Source organism: Canis lupus, chromosome 32 (genome assembly GCF_048164855.1).
Source record: "Canis lupus baileyi chromosome 32, mCanLup2.hap1, whole genome shotgun sequence".
NCBI classification, from domain to species: Eukaryota; Metazoa; Chordata; class Mammalia; order Carnivora; family Canidae; genus Canis; species Canis lupus.
Window position 1 is genome coordinate 22,502,300 of NC_132869.1, and position 17,227 is coordinate 22,519,526.

The window sequence follows — 17,227 nt, forward strand, 5'->3', positions numbered from 1 at the left end:
CTCATTGAGAGGATGCCTGGGTGGCTCAGCAGTTGGGCATTTGCCTTTGGCCCAGGGCATGATCCTGGCATCCCGGATTTGAATCCCACATCGGGCTCCCTGCACGGACCCTGCTTTTCCCTCTGCCTATGTCTCTGCCTCTCTCTCTCTGTCTCTCATGAATAAATAAATAAAATCTTTTTTTTTAAAGATTGATTGATTGATTGATTTATGATAGAGAGAGAGAGGCAGAGACACAGGAGGAAGGAGAAGTAGGCTCCATGCCTGGAGCCTGACATAGGACTCAATCCCGGGACTCCAGGATCACGCCCTGGGCCAAAGGCAGGCACCAAACCGCTGAGCCACCCAGGGATCCCCTAAATAAATAAAACCTTTAAAAAAATCACATTGGGACATCTAGATGGCTCAATGGTTGAGAGCTTGCCTTTGGCTCAGGTCATGATCCTGGGATAAGGAGTCTGCTTCTCCCTCTGCCTATGTCGCTGCTTCTCTCTCTGTGTCTCTCATGAATAAATAAATTAAATATTTTTTAAAAATCTCATTAATTAACTTTATATTGCTTAGATGTTGCAGTGATATTCTGGATACATAAAGTTAAATAAAATTTATTATTAAAATTCACTTCACTTCTTTTTTTTAGCACTGAAATATATATATATTTTTAACTGAAATCTGTAGGAAAGGGCAACAGGCTGGTAACTCAGGTAAGGTTCCTATATTGCAGTCTTGAGAAGAATTCCTTCTATTTCAGGAAATAGTCTTTGCTTTTAAGGTCAGTCTTCAGCAGATTAGACTGTGCTCGCCGATTTTATGGAGGGTAATCAGATTTACTCAAGGTCTACTGATTTAAATACTAATCACACCTAAAAAATACCTTCACAGCAACACTGGATTTTGACCAAATAATTGATCACCATTGCCCAGCCAAGATGACATGTAAAATTAACCATCACAATTCCCATACTCTTTTTTTCTGCTTTAGAATTCATTTGCCTTCCATAAATGAGAAAAATAAATTAGTATGTTATACTTATCAAAAATTTGAGTTGTAGTTTCTTATAGTTTTTATAGTTGTAGTTTCTCTAGTTTCTTATGCATTTTGCTCCCCCCATCTTCTTATTGTCAGTATCATTTACTGTCTTAGGAAAGATATATAACAAAACACACAAGCAAAGAAAACACCTTTGAGCTTCAATAAAGCTTTCGCATCTAGGATACAATGTTTATATCACAAAAAACAAATCTGAGAAAATAGACAAGTCAGGCTATCTATTTCAAAGGGGTAAGATTATACTGATAGAACAAAGAAAAGACAAATAACTCAGATGTAGGTAGATTCCTAGACCATGTCTCATCCACAGTCTGTTTCCTAGTTGGAGGTGGGGTGCAGAATAGAAACTTGAGATAAAATTCTGAATTCAAGAACTGCAGAAAGCTCTATCTGGATTTTTAGGTAGAGCTCAGGAGGATTGCAAGCTTCACAGAAGTTTCTTGCATGTGGCAGGACACAGGCATGGATGAGTAGAAATGCCTGAAAGAGTCATGTTCCATGTCAGTGAAGGGTAAGAGATTCAAATCATTTTTGTCCACCTCAGTGGGGCTTGGAGGGCCTGAAAGTGAGCAACTCAGAGATGCCTATTGCTAGAAAAGAGGGTGGAAACAGCTGAGATATGTATGAACAGATGACAAAAGACTGACTAGGAATGAGGTAGAACATTTTTTCCCTCTGGATATTGTTGTATCTGGATATAATATTATCTGTCCATCTAGTATAGATAGATGATGACTGAATATTTCACAGACTTCTCCACCCCTCAACTACTACATCAACCTTACCTAAGTTAAAGACTATATATATATAGTCTACACATATATATACTGATATGGATATATAGATATATGGATATATATGATATCCATTTTCCTGGGATATTCCTGATGTATACTAGTTGCCTCATGCAAAACTTTTAAAACTCTTTAAACTCTCATTACAGGAAGTATCCTACTTTGCACTAAAATCTATGTAGTCACCCAAGTAAGTTTCTCAAAATTTAGATGTAACGTATGAGAAAAAGTGGAAAGCCTGAGCCAGTTGAGATTATGTTTCTTCTACTTGGAGAAATGAACAGGGAAAAATGAAATAGAAATTAAATTCATTTATGGAGAAAATAAACTTGAGTCTTCAGCAGAACCGTAAGTGCTGAAATTCATGTCTTTTCTAATGTAAAAGATACCTAAAGGAGCTTACATCTTCAAGTCCATTACATGATGCACAAACCATTACTTCGATAGGATAGGATAGGATATATAATCCATTTTATGTATTTAATTTCTGGCTGAAGTTCACATAATGCCTTTATTATCCTAGCAGCATATGTAATCCTCACTAATTATTATTATAAAATGGTAGAAGCAAGGGATACTTTACGAAGGACTTCACCAGCCCAGCTAAGGGGGTTTGGACTGTATTCAAAGGAGTGAAAGAATGAGATTTTTATTTTAGAACATTTGCCTGGGCAACAATGCAGATGATGAACTGAAGGCAGAAGGACCAAGCAGGAGGCTCTTGTGGCAAGTTGAATGAGAAATGAGCCTGGATTGACAGTGAAGATGCCAGAGGACAGATTGGGGAGCAATTCAGAAAATCAAAGAAAGAATATCTGGAGGTCAATTTTATACTGGGAGTGAGAAACAAAGAGAACATTTGTAGAGGTAGACAATGAGTTCACTATTAGACATGCTGGCTTGAGGTTCCTGTGGGATGCTCAGGAGGCCATAATAGTTTTTCAGGTGAATTTTTGGGTTTAGAGTTTAAAATGAAGATGCTTATGAGGAACATGTGATTTGAAGGTACCAGCTTTTAAGAGTTAGGGAGAATAGTAAGCATTGAAAAAAAAGAAGAAAAAAAATAGTGATTACTTTTTTTTAGTCTCTCAGTAGATGTAAATATAACCGAAGTAAATTTTACGTTGAAGACCGGCTAGCAGGTATTTTTCTGAAATAAAAATAAAACTCAGTAAAACACTTTATGAACTTTTTGTTGGGCATTGACATAAGAAGAATTTTATCTTAGACCAATGTTGCTCTACTAGGGGCATTTTATCCACCTAGGGAACATTTAACAATGTCTGGAGATATTTGGGTTGTTATACCTGTAGGAGGTCATGGGGGAACTGTTACTGGCATCTGGTGGTAGAAGCCAGGGATGCTACTAAATATCCCACAATTCACAGGACAGCTCTCACCAAACAAAGAATTAGCTGGTTCAAAATGTCGATAATGCTGAGGCTGAGAAACCTGTCTTAGACAATTGAGCTACGAATTTTGTTGAAAGAGCTAAAATCATCCTTAAATTGTTTTTCTGATCAAGAAACACCACAGAAAGACTTTGATGTAATGCATGAAAGTACCTTGATATCTTGGCTGTGAAGTCCATTCTAGTTAGCTTTTCTAACTCAAAAGGCCACTTATCTGGTCAAAAGCTCTTCTGTGCACAGGAGCACTCTGGATGCATATCATATTGAGGGCTCCAAGAAAGAAAGTACAGCTCTTTCACTCACTGAACCCTACAACACAGATTAGCAGCTGATGCAAAGTTGAGTTTCTACATGGGAATGGATAGTAAAGCACATACCACCAAAGACATCTAAAAAAAAATGGAAGGTTGAAAATGACCATTAAATTTGGCTATTGGATTGTCAGATATGAGGACCAAAGATGGTAACGGTGGTCAGCAACATAAGATAGTGGTTAAGGCATGGGTTGATGAATCCAACTCTCTGAGCTTTTAAGACTGTTTCTTGGTCCTACGATTCACTGGTTGTGTGATCCTAAGCAAATTACTTATCCTCTCATGTATTGCACTCTTTTTCATCTGTAAAATGGGGATTAGATTAATACCTGTCTCAAAGAGTTGTGTTTGAGAGTTAAATCAAGTATCACTCTCAGAGCTTAGTGGAGTGATTGAGGCATGATGGGACTCTCTCTACATGGCTTTGGGAGACTAGCTGGTAGAAAGTGTTATCAATGGAGCAAAACAAAACCTAGACCCAGCCCACTACTTCAAAAGTGACCCTTCTCTAAGGGCTTCCAGGTAACTGACACCAAGATATTTGTAATATTAATACTGGGATTATGACAGTATTTCTTATTTAATAAAATTAATAACTTGCTGCTCAATATTTTTAAGTGGTGACATCCTTGCTCTTGCCTCTGCTAGTTTCTATGATAATGAATGAGTATAGATAAAATAGATTCATGCTTTTCAAACTGTAGTTCCCATAAGCCTTAATGAAAAACTGGGAACCACAGATAAGACAGGCATTTATAAAAGACTCTAGATGATTCCAGAGTCTGAATGCAGCAACTGCATGCATACAAACTACTCTGTAATATTTAAATTCTTTTGTCACTGCTTACTAGCTGTGTGGTCTTTGGGAAATTACTTTCTGTGTTTCTGTTTCCCACTTTATACAATGAGCATTGAAACTATCTCATGAAGTAGCTATAAAGATTAAATGAGAAACTATATATAAACTATTAGGTATAGCATACATAGAAAATGTTCAGTTAATGTTAGCTATTAAAATTTTATGAATTTGGCAAACATAGATGTATATGTGTGCAAAATTTAAATGACTCTTTAAGCGTAAACTTTAAGATGCAGAGAAATTTCACATTTGCAGTGAGGTATTTTGAGGTTACTTCGTTTATTTTGCTTTTCTTCTGAGAACCCTGTGGTAAATTTCTGCGAAGCACAGATGTTGGTGACCTAGACCACTGGATGACTATGCAGCATAGAATATTTTGAACAATATTCATACATGCTATCCAAAAAAACCCTCCTTATGAATAGCTACATACTCAATATTATTTTCACCTGTTTAAAGTTTTGCTATCTTACACTCATTAATCACACATTATGGTCATTAATCACGTTACAAAGGAGGATCATTAACAGCTATGGCCAGATGTGCAGGAAAATCCCCTGCCTGGAAGACATGGCTGCTGGATCATTCTGCAGACTAAGTCACAGCCAACTATCTTCAGAGATGCATGGAATGGGTGACATTACTGAGGTTCAGAAGAACTATATGACTCAGGTAATTTCTTGAGCTATGATCCTAAACAACCAGAGAGATGCAAAGAGAGGACCACATATACGGCAAGCAGAGGTAAGACACTGATAAAATTCCAGATAACTCTTCTTGTTAATTCATTGTACCAACATTTTGAATTTGTAAAGTGGGAATTTACCTGCTATTTCAGATTAAAGTTTTCAATTTTAGTGATTCATTAGCTATTTATCCTCTCTTTCTCATTAGAGTAGTAATTACTTTGTAATAATCATTATTGGTATTATTCACAGTTGGACAATGCAATACACTATGACTGCATTTCTTCTCTCTTCCTCTACATTTGCTTAGTTTTCTGTCATACACAATCCCTGTCACTAATTCATTACCAAGCCCATCAATAGAACCCTAAAATCGAACTCTCAGTATAGTCAGGCTTACCCCAGCTGTTCTGGAGCTCTCCTTACTGAAATCCTCACTTTCTGCTGCAACTGGCCAGGTTGCTTTGTAGGTCTGTGTGCAGCAGTAGACATGCCATCCATCTTCGGTGTCCCCTGGGGAATTTTCTTCTTTCTTATGTTCCATATGCTGCTCTTTCTTGGTTTACGCCATTTTTGTAGGTGGGTTATATCCTCCAGTATTTTTATGAGAAAGGGTATATAGAATAGATAGAGTGCCTAAATAACAAATTCCATGATGGAAATGATTTTCATCAGGATACTAAGTCACTACCCCATTTTCTTCTAGCATCTGGAATTGCAATGGATAGATCTAATGCCCTTCTGATTTCCTATCATTCTCACATTAAGCAAAAGCTCTTTTCCTTTTTCTAAAGTTTTTGAGATCATTGCTTTGTCTCCAGTGTTCTGAACATTCACTAGAATATTCATGTAAGTCGTTTTCATCAATTTTGCTGAACCCACTATGGGTTCTTTCAATCTGGAATGTGTTTCATCATTTCTGGAAAGTTAGCTTGACTTTATTTTCCATAGTTTTCTTCTGATTTCTCTGTTTACTCTTTCTGGATCTCTCATGAATATTTTTTATATTGGACCTCTAATTGAATTGACCTTTAAATTTTCTTACTGTCTCTCTTATTTTCCTTATGGGAGATCTCCCCAATTATATCTACCATACATTTTTTTTTTTTAGAAAAAAAATTGCTAGCTTTTGAATGCATATATGTATTTAAGTGTTGTATTCACAATGCCTAGAACAGTGCCTGGCACAGAGTATAAATCGAAAAAAAAAGGTGTATTGAATTGAATAAGTGAATGCTACTACATATTTGTAAATTCCTGAATGCTCTTTTTTTTTGACAGCCTACTATCTATTTCTTGAAGGTAATTTCCTCTCTTATCTCTCTGATCACATTAATTATAGATGTTTTGGGATTTTCTTATAATGTTCTCTATTTCTTGTTTTTGCTGTCTCTTTCTACATGTTTGTTTTGGTGTCTCTCTTTTGTATTAAAAGCTTTCTTCAGATATCTGGGGATCTTTGGCTTTCCAACTAGTGAAGCACAAAAATATTTTGTGTTTGGATATAGGTTAGAGTGTTGGGGTTTCACTATGAGGTTTTCTGGCTATGATGTTTCATTGGAAGAGTTTGAGTAGTCAGACTCTAAAGATCTTCTTTTCACATGTTTTTTTTTTTTTATTTTAAAAATTGTGGTAAAATACATATAACATAAAATTTGCCATTTTAACTATTTTTAAGTGTACACTTAAGTAGTGTTAAGTATATTCACATTGTTGTGCAACCAATCTCCAGAACTCTTTCATCTTATAAAACTAAAACTCTATATCCATTAAACAACAATTCCTCAGCCCTTCCTTCCCTCTTACACTTCCCTCTCCTAGTAACCACCATTTTACTTTCTGTCTTTATGGCTTTAATTACTCTAGGTTCCTCAATATGTGGAATTATACAATATTTGTCATTTTGTGACTCGCTTCTTTCACTTAGCATAGTGTCTTCAAGGTTAATCCATGTTGTAGTATGTGTCTAGAATTTCCTTCCTTTTTGAAGTTGAATAATATTCCATTGTATACAAGAATATACATTTTGTTTATCAATCATTGATTGATGAACACTTGGGTTGCTTCAGTCTCTTGGCTATGTGAATAATGCTTCTATGAATATGGGTGTGCAAATATAATTTTGAGATCCTACTTTTAGATATTCTTTTGGATATATACCCTCTAGAAGAATTGCTGCATCATATGGTAATTCTATTTTTAGTGTTTTCCATAGCAGCTGCATCATTTTACAGTCTCATAAACATAGCACAAGATTTCTAATTTCTCAACCTCCTCATCAGTACTTGTTATTTTCTGTTTTTGTTCTGTTTTGTTTTTTGATAGTAGCCATTCTAATGGGTGTGAGGTGGTAAATCATTGTGGGTTTGATTTACATTTCCCTAATGATTAGTGATGTTGAGCATCTTTTCATGTGCTTGTTGGCCTCAGGCTTGTTATTTTATCATAAAAGACTCATCAGTCTCCTGTCCAGTGTTAAGAAGAATAGTTCAGCATCTTTAGACCAAAACAGAAGGGAGCTGGGCTGGGGGTGTGGCCATCAGTGTACAGATTTTTACCCATTCCTTGTTTCAGGATGATATCCCTGCTCTCAGCTGGGCCTAGCGTCCTGAATCCAGAATCCTTTCTATTTAACCTGTCCAGGAAGAGAACCTCCAGGTGTCAGCTGGGGTGAGAATGGGGGCAGCAATCAAGATTAGTTTTCTTTCAAATAGTTTTCCTGTTTCAGTTTTTCTGTACCCCTACTTTCAAAAGTCTTTCTCTACCCCTCAATTTCTGAGGCTTTAAAGAGCCTTGCAATAATACCAAGCATCTCACTTCTTGGCATCATCCTCTATAGCATTTATTTACTCTCTGATTTTTAAAATTTTGCTGTTGTTATTCCTTTCCCCATTCTCTATTTTTCTTTTTGGTTTTTGTCTTTTATCCCATTATCTCCAATGGAGATTTAGGAGAGGGTGTAGATAAATGTGTCTGTAATTTGCCATTTTAGTTGAAATAGTCATTTTATTTTTATTCCTAACCAATACTCTTTTTTCCCCACTTAGAGAGGAGGAAAGAAAGGAACAAAAGTAACAAAATGTAATAAGACGTTTCACCAAACTTTAATAAAGTAAAAATAAGGATGAACATTCTTCTCCAGGTCCATTCTGTTGGCGTTTGGTGCTCCTGATGGTTTTCTGATTATTTATTTATTTTAATTTTTAAATTAATTTATTAATTTTCAGGTTTTTACCCAATAGCAAACATTTCTAATATATACCAACCTTAGTGGGAAGGTAGAATTTGATATACAGTGTTTCATCTTATACCTCATCTTTCAGGAGTTCATTGACTTTCTAAGTTGTCGTATACTTCTTTATAAGTACTTATATGTTTTGGTTTGGTCTATTCATCACACTCATGTAAAGCTATAGAAACATGCTTGCTAGTGTCATCTGATAATATGAAGACTGATAGAAGTAAAGAGAAAAGCTACCTGTCATTTTATACAACCTTAGATGGACCATGGCCTGTCCTTCTCTGACATAAAACATTCTCAGAGGATTATCTTTCAGGACCCTGAAGAAAAACTGTGTGCTATTTACTATTTATTATTACCCACTGGGCTGGGGAAAGCTTTGACCTTTAAATAAATTGTTGAAAACTGAAACTAGCCCTTGATCCTGGGAGTATTCAGTTAACATGAAACATTTTAAAAGAAGAAACTTCTATAAAACAATCTATTTAGCTTGTTTAGGCCAGACTGCTCTCCCAATCTGAGTAAAAAGCTTGTTCGAGGTTGGAGTGCCATTATGATCGACTATAATTAAGATTATTATAAAAACAGGCATTTTTGGGGCATGGGTAGTGCTTTCAATTATTTGTTATATTATATTCAAAAATAACAAGGCACCGTATAAGGCATATGGTGCTTGAGAAATTGAAATTATTAGTCCCAATATAGAGATGAGAAAATTGAGCTTTGGAGTATTGCATAAACTACTTTTCTAATGTCCTACAGCTGCTGAGAAAGTGAAAGAGCTGTGACATAATGTTAATACTTCAGACTTTATGTTCAATGCCTGCTACAGTGAAAAATACTTGCAATGAATTACATAGATATTTGGAGAAAGTGATCATGGACAAAAGAAGTGGTATAAATGAGATTGAAGGGTATTAGATACAGAATCCTCTCTTTACCTTCCCAAACCATTCAATAACTTCCTCATAGCCTAGCAATTTAATTGTTTATGTGCTTTATCTGTGCCTGGAATTATATATATGTGACTGATATTTTGGATATGTTAACTGACACTCTGTCAAAGAATACTCTAAAGGTTCTTTCACAAAAGGTACCTATATCTGCTATAACATGTACTAATTTTAGCAAAATGCCGGAAATAGAAGAAATTCTCACTGCTAATCAGTTTCCAATAAGGAGAACACACTAACATGGAGGTAAACATCCTGGTTTCATTTCTGCCTAGATCCAGGAGCCACACTACCTTTCTCAAGGCAGTGATCCACACCTATGCAATGACTCCACACTCTGTGCATTATCCTCTGTTTGTCCTCTGGCCTCACAAATCAGCTGCTCTGGACCTCTCTCTGCTGGAATGTAGCCTTCATTTGATTTGCACACAGAACTAACTTGAATGCATCCTCCTCTCTTTAGAACAATCAGAGGAAATGGCTTCATTTGGAAGACGAAAGGACAATCTCTCTTCATTTACTAAATACCCTGGCTTCTTAGATGTTCACAAAGAATGAAAGGACAGACTTGTGCTATTTCCCAGAAACGCTTAGGTGGTAGTGGAACAAAGCAGTTTTTTTTATTCCTTTTTCCTCAAAGAAAAGGTTTAGCTTGAGAGAAGGTAAAGAATTAAGATCCTAGTAAATAAAGAAACAAAAGCCTAATACTACCAACATGTATGAGAGCAGAATGTGACTTCTGTATTAAGGAAAATGATGAATGTTTTCACATTATGGGAACCACTTTAGCACAACCTTAAAATAGTGCTTTCGAGATATGTGAGGACATAGAGAAATTTGTCTCTATACTTTAAACCTTTTCTCTTCCACAAGGATTTTTAGTAAGAATATGCTTTGGACTTGAGCTAAGAGATTGTGAAAGAAAATTTCTAGCCTTGAGTGTTGCTGCCACCTACATGGCAGGAAGACTACAAACAAAACCCAATGCCTTTCCAGACAGGAATCAACTACAGTATACTTTCTATGGAAACATACTTTAGAAATCCCCAGATTTGTTTCTTTTACTTGACTATCCCAAAGACCGTTGAAATGATAGTATTTTATATTTTTGCCTCATTCCCTATCTCTAATTCTTACAGAAATTGACCAAATGATTTTGCTTAGATTGGTGAAATACACTGATTATTTGAAATAGAGACTCATCCAAGGAAATTTTCCTTATCATAAAAACAGTTCTAAGTTCTACCTGATTCCTGTGGCTGGCTGTGACTGTTTTAGGGATGGGATGAAGGCTCTTAATCTCACTGTTAGAGGGTTCTTCTTTCTTTCTTTCTTTTTCTTTCTTTCTTTCTTTCTTTCTTTCTTTCTTTCTTTCTTTCTTTCTTTTTCTTTCTCTTTCTTCTCTTTTTTTTTCTAGCACTATTTAAAACACAAAAGGGAAAAAATTAAATACTGTTTCTCTGTTGATTATGATTATAAATTGATACAAATGGAGGTAACATAAATGGGAGAATTCTTTTGATATAGATAAGAGATTATTTCTGATAGGAAATGTAGTTCCCACTGCACAATTAAGAGAAAATCTCTTTAAAAGTCTAAAGGGAACTTGTGATATGTCAAGAACACATCATAGACTGTCCTTTTATCTTAGATGGCATCATCTGAGGACATGATGTTCAGTTACTTAGGCTGTGTGAAAACACCTTCTCCCTGGAAAATCCACATGCAAGCTCAAAAGCCAATTATGACTTTATAGATAATTGCAATTAAAATAATTGCTAAGTGAAGAAATGATAGGTTTGCAAGCACGTACCAACCAATTACTGCTATTGTGTAATGTTATGAATACTGGTCTTTTGCTGGCATTTGGCACTTTGCAGATCTAGGCAGTGTTAAACTAAACATATACAAATTACCTTTGGTGTTTAAAACCTTGGATCCTTGAATGAAAAATCACTGCTACCTTTCCAATTAGTAGTGTGTTGAAGACAAAAAGGATCCCTAAAATTGATGATGGGAAAACATGCTTGTGCAGTGAAAAAAAAAAAAAAAAAAAGGCATTTGAAGAAACAATGTCAAAAGGAAGAACCATAGGTGCCCAATATTTCCTCTGGTATACCACTAGAAGTAAACCATTTCAAACATTCTTAATGGTCTATGGTTTTAGTTTTCGCAGGATATTAAAATAACTATTTCTTACCATTTGTATCATTATAATCATGCTCATAATGATGCAATTGTCACAGTCTATTTACCTGCAGTATACTTTCTGGGATAAAGGTGAATCTATCCAGATTTAATGAACAGGGCCTAAGATGAGGGGGTGGCAAAAACCTCAGCAATCAGGATAAATGCATTTTAACACAATATTGTCATAAGATTAATATCCCCAAATCCATATCATCAAAATTTAAAAGAAAATGGAATCTGAGGGCAGCCTGGGTGGCTCAGCGATTTAGCGCCACCTTCAGCCCAGGGAGTGATCCTGGAGACCGGGGATCGAGTCCCGCATCGGGCTTCCTGCATGGAGCCTGCTTCTCCCTCTGCCTGTGTCTCTGCCTCTCTCTCTCTCTCTGTGTCTCTCATGAATAAATAAATAAAATCTTAAAAAAAAAAAGGGATCTGAGAAGGTTGGGATGAGGGTGACAGGAGTGAGGGAGTCGTGCTAGGGAAGTCCCTGTCCTGCCAATGAGATGAGATGAAGTGACATGCAATGTCTTCCAGGGTCGAAGGTTGGATAGAAACCCTCAGTGGCACGCTCATACTGGCAGACTTGTTCATTTCTTGTTTGTATTCTCATACATGCCATCTGTAGGTCCTTGCTGATGAAATCACAGCATAGATTGGCCTGAGGACCAGTGTACACAAAGCCACATAACTTTATCAGAAAGAAATCCACTCAAGAAAGCTTTAACTTTGCAAATTTTTTGGTCATGCTATTTTGAAATTATTTTACAGTGCTCACTATGTACATTTTTACAAAGTAATGACTTTCATATTTAATTTGACACAACTTTGGGTACTTGACATGTACAACAAGATTTTGTGGAGAATCAAAAGGTATATAGTACCGTTTTTAAAAAACTGTGTAATCAAAATGTGTGCAATATAAAATTTAAAAAATTACACGAATAAGCCCATTCTGTGAAAATAAAATTTCAAAATCAATTAGAATTAATGTATTCCAAGCCTTTATTTTAAACACATGGCATTAAACTTCATTCTTAAAAATTCAATTATTATAATGTGCCCTCTGAAGATTGAAGAGAAACACTATCTTTTCTAAAATGTTCACTTGAATAATTATATATATATATATATATATTTTTTTTTAAATATAGAACATTGGAGGAAAATGTGAAAGGAGAAAAATAAAAATCACCCCAACTATTATCATCTTGAGGTAGAATGTTAATATTCAGCAAAATATTTTCCTATCATTTTTCTCATAGTGGCATATTCAAAGTAGCCTTCACTTAGTTTCTAAACTAACAACAGAATGCTTCAGGTCTGAGGCTGCCTCTCTAATTGTAAGTTTATAATATTATAAATTTTACCTTCTATTTGAAGTGCTTTGCTGTGTTCAGATTGCTTTCCATAAGCCATCTTGTGGAGCATCTTTGCCTGAACCCTGGGAGGGAGCTCTGGACGCAGTATCTGAACACACGGTGCGAGGCCTTGGCCCTTAAACTTACATTCTTCCTGTAGTCTTTCCTCAGCAACACAGCCAGTAACTAACTCTGAAGAGTAGCAGAATCCCCACTTGCAAGTTTGAAAATATGATATTCCTTGGAAGGAAATAGATAATCATAAATATCACCAAGATTAATGCCAAAAGAGGAACACAGAATGATTCTTTAAATGAATTATTTATTACAACGACAAGGAAGATTCTGGACACACACAAATTAGTTGCTTGCTAATACAATTGCTATGCTTGTTACCTAAGGCTAAGTCAAGAAAGGATAAACACCTGTTCAAGAAGCTGCTGGTTTTGGGTTTTTAGCCGTGGTACCAAGAGGTTAGGGTCACCATGTGGTCAATCCAGTTAGTTGTGCGGCAACTTGCTATTTTAAGTTCTCCTTACAAGAGACATTGCTGAAACTTGCTGAACATTAGTTAATATAAAGAAATCATTTTAAAGATATTTTGTTTACTTATTTGAGAGAGACAGAACTAGGGAGAGAAAGCATGGGCAGTGTGGAGAGGTAGAAGCAGACTCCCCTCTGAGCCCAACACAGGGCTAGATCCCAGGACTCTGGGATCATGATCTGTGCCAAAGGCAGATGCTCAACTGACTGATCCACACAGATGCCCCAAGAAATCATTTTTAAACAGACTAGTGGATTTGTCTACATTTGCACATGGATATTAGAGAACATTATTTAAATGTCTCTAAAACTCTCATTTTCAGGAATTAAAAATTTAATAGTTAATGGTGTTGGCCTCCAGAATTCATATTGATAAAATATTATAATTAGTCATTTAATATTAATTATTAAATTTTAGCAATTGCAAAATGTGATGCCAAACAATTCTTAAAAATCTCATTTAGTAATGTTATGGTTATGCCAGTTCTAATTTCCTGTATCTGGTGACTTATAACATATTTTTCAAGGATTCAATATTGGTTTCTTTAGACCTGGAAAATACTAAATATGGCAACTGTTTAAACTTATTTTTAATCTTCATTGAAAAGGAAATAATAAAGCATAGCTCTAAAAACAAAGATTATTTTTAATAAATATCCCAGAACTTGAACATTGAAGTAAGTTTTAACTATTAAAATTGTCCTCTTGAGACAATATATACATATTTGATATTGCCATCATCAAAAATGTTTTTTGGTATTCCTTCTTGTAATGGCCTTCAGAGTCTACACATAGCATGTAAGAAAATGTTTTTCATTGCTTTGGTTTCTACCTTCATTTTGAAACTTGTTCCAAGTAGCTTTGGACTATTTCCAATGGTGTGGTGGAGAGGGGGAGAGTATATACAATGATTTTCAAGGATGACAATTTTCCATGATTATTCATATTGACAATATTTTACTCTTTGAAGTACAACTTAAAAGTAATTTCAAGAAATGACATCATATTTTAGGGGGGAAAAAAGAACACAGGTCTATGTCTGCTTTACATCCAGGTCAGTTATTAATGAAAAGTTCCTTAATGGTAGAGACCATGCTATTCCAATGTACAGTTCTCTTATCACCCCATTGTGTCCCAGCATAGGACCTGATGCTGCTGCCCTCAAATATGTTTGTTAAATTGAAGTGAATAGAATTTCCCTATTAGATAGATAGATATACAGATCATTTATTTAACATTTTATTTCCATTTTTTATGGATTAGGTGATATTTGTATTTATATGCACACTAATAATCTTTTTTATGATTTTCTATAAATCCAGGAATTATACAAGTCACAACAAATAAATCAGATCACTAACGGTTTTAATAGATGAGCACTTTGTTCCTATTTATATTGCTTTGCATATTTTAGTTCAAGAATTCCTGCTAGTCAAACTTCTTTCTGGGAAAAGAATTACCAGAGTTTATGCTTAAAAAGCATCAATTGCAATGTGCTCTAAGTAGATATATATAGTTCACATCTATAAGGCCAACAAGATCAACGTTTGGCTAAAGACATTGGCTTCTATGTCATTAGAAGTCCAAATGAACCTGATCACACAAGATTGGTCCCTGTTATACTATCACTTATTTGGGCTAATTGATGACTAAATGGAACTGGCTATTTGTTGACAACATTTCATGCTTTGAAGAGATTTACTGCAGGGTGACTGATCCATATTAAAGCATATACTAAAACAAAATGTCCTAAGCTAACAAATCAAATAAATTTGGTAAAGTTTTAGATTAGATACATTGAGGCAGAATTAAATTTAGAAGCATTGTATTTTACAATATTTAAAAGAAATGTGGTTTTAATATTGTTTACATAATCCAGCAACTGAAAAGATGGAAGAAAATCTAAAACAGTGTTAAATTTGTGTCTGCAGACTGGCATTCCTTGTTGGAAATTCTAAAGGAAAGTAAGAAGCAGGAATGTAGAATGATTTTGACAATGATTTTCTAAAATTAGATCAATTCAGATAATTTCAATCAGTAATTATATTTTTATACACTCTTTCCAAAGTATTAGCAAATCTACTTAAAATCTAATAACTTGACCAATAACAGTATAGTTTTTATACAACAGTAAACAAATAGCATGTTTAGGTGTCATAGTTTGTCCAAATCTGATTCCTATAGATAAGATTCCATTTAGCACAGCTTGCAGGAGCACACCTTCGTTATCCATGAATGATGCCTTTGCTTACCTAGAAAGGAAACAGATGATCAGGTTATATGGTTAGGTAAAGAAAGACGAAAGAAAGGAAAGGAGGAAGAAAGCAAGAGAGGAATGAAAAAAGGGAAGGATGAAAGGAAGGAAGGGATGAGAAAAAAATGAAGGACAGAATTACCTATAGTTCCTATATTTTTTCTATCCTGAAATTTCAATGTTAATATAATAAAAAATATTCTTTCTTATATACTAGGATTCAGGTAAATATATTTTAATTGCATACATTATTAATATAGGTTGTTTTTTCTTTTAATTGCCAAGAAAGATGAAAGTTTTCAAAAAGATGACTTGGGCTTAAAATTAATAAATTTAAAGTATCTCAGTTGCTCTCAGAGAAACCCACAACTGCAATTTTAGGATCAAATGTTATAAATGTTAGTTGAAAACTGGTTTGAATTATAGAATCAAAAAAGCATTTAAATTTCAGACTACTTGGATGATTATTATTGTAGGCTAAAAAAATATCACTTGATTTAAATTATTTTGTCTAGCAAACATATTGGAGCACTGTATCTTAGTTAAGCACTTCTAAATACATTTAAATACATTTATATTAATGACATGACCAGGCATAGTAACCCCCACTCCTACTGGCAAAGACTCAAAAAGCTGGTTATTTGGTTTAGTTAAATGGGTGTGTGTGTGTGTGTGTGTGTGTGTGTGTTTAAGCCTAGAACTTTACATGTTTTTAAAAATTATTAGGTTGATGCTTAAATTTTTCCATTTGGGCAGCTTTTTAAAAATGTCGATATTATTAAACACAACTGAAGAAAGGGTTTATGTGTTTTTACTACTGAAATTGTTCTTACTCCTTCTAGAACAATTTTTTTAGCACTAACCCTAAGAAGTGTGTTCTCGATAGCTATGATTGATGGGCTGCTCACACATTACACATTTTTTCTGCTTCATGCATCATCATCAGCCATCTCCAGCACTCCAGTCCTGAATCTGTCCTACTTTCTGTTACCTGATTTTTGCTGTTGATTCATGAGCTAGAATAGTAAAAGAAAAAAAAAAAAAAGCCCTCCACCTTGGCTTTTCACAATGTAGTACATCCCCTGGAAACTGTGAGAAATCTAGTTTTGTTCATCAGATTCATGCAAATGCAATATTGATTGACAATGATGTATATAGATCTATACACATAACGTGCTATATAAAAACGACTAAAATGTTCTCTTAATGCCAGAATGCATACTGATTATAAACTACTTCGGAATGATGTGAAAACACTGATCTGAATGCCGTTTTTTTTTTTTGGACTTTCAAGCTCTCTCTTGCCACTATTTTCAGCTGAAGCTGTTTAAATGTACTGTCCCTAGTGCACTAGCAAGTAAAATTCTTAATTTTCCAAGCCAATAGGGTGATAAAAGCTCAAGGTCTCTCATTAGCACTTGGATAAAAATCACGAATGTCACACTAAATTTTTTATCATCATGAGTGCAAAGATAAGGGACAAGGAACACTTTTTATTATATTCTGGAGAATAGGAATTGAGCTTTCATCACTGTGCATGAAGCAGTTAACAAGAAGTTAACCAGCAAAAGA

The 17,227-nt window shown here is 34.9% G+C and overlaps 1 protein-coding gene across 3 annotated transcripts in view; it reads right to left on the minus strand.

Annotated features, from left to right (window-relative positions):
- Positions 1-12,729: 12,729 nt before the first annotated feature.
- Positions 12,730-17,227, minus strand: part of WDR72 (WD repeat domain 72) — a 221,014-nt gene continuing 216,516 nt past the window's right edge. Inside the window, exon 18 of one of the 3 annotated variants that reach the window (XM_072808631.1) lies at positions 12,730-13,098. In XM_072808631.1, the coding sequence (XP_072664732.1) occupies positions 12,815-13,098 (284 nt within the window). In that variant the 3' untranslated portion in view covers positions 12,730-12,814. Of the gene's footprint in view, positions 13,099-13,160; positions 15,654-17,227 lie in introns of those variants that run through there. The other 2 variants (XM_072808628.1, XM_072808629.1) reach the window with 2 other exon arrangements.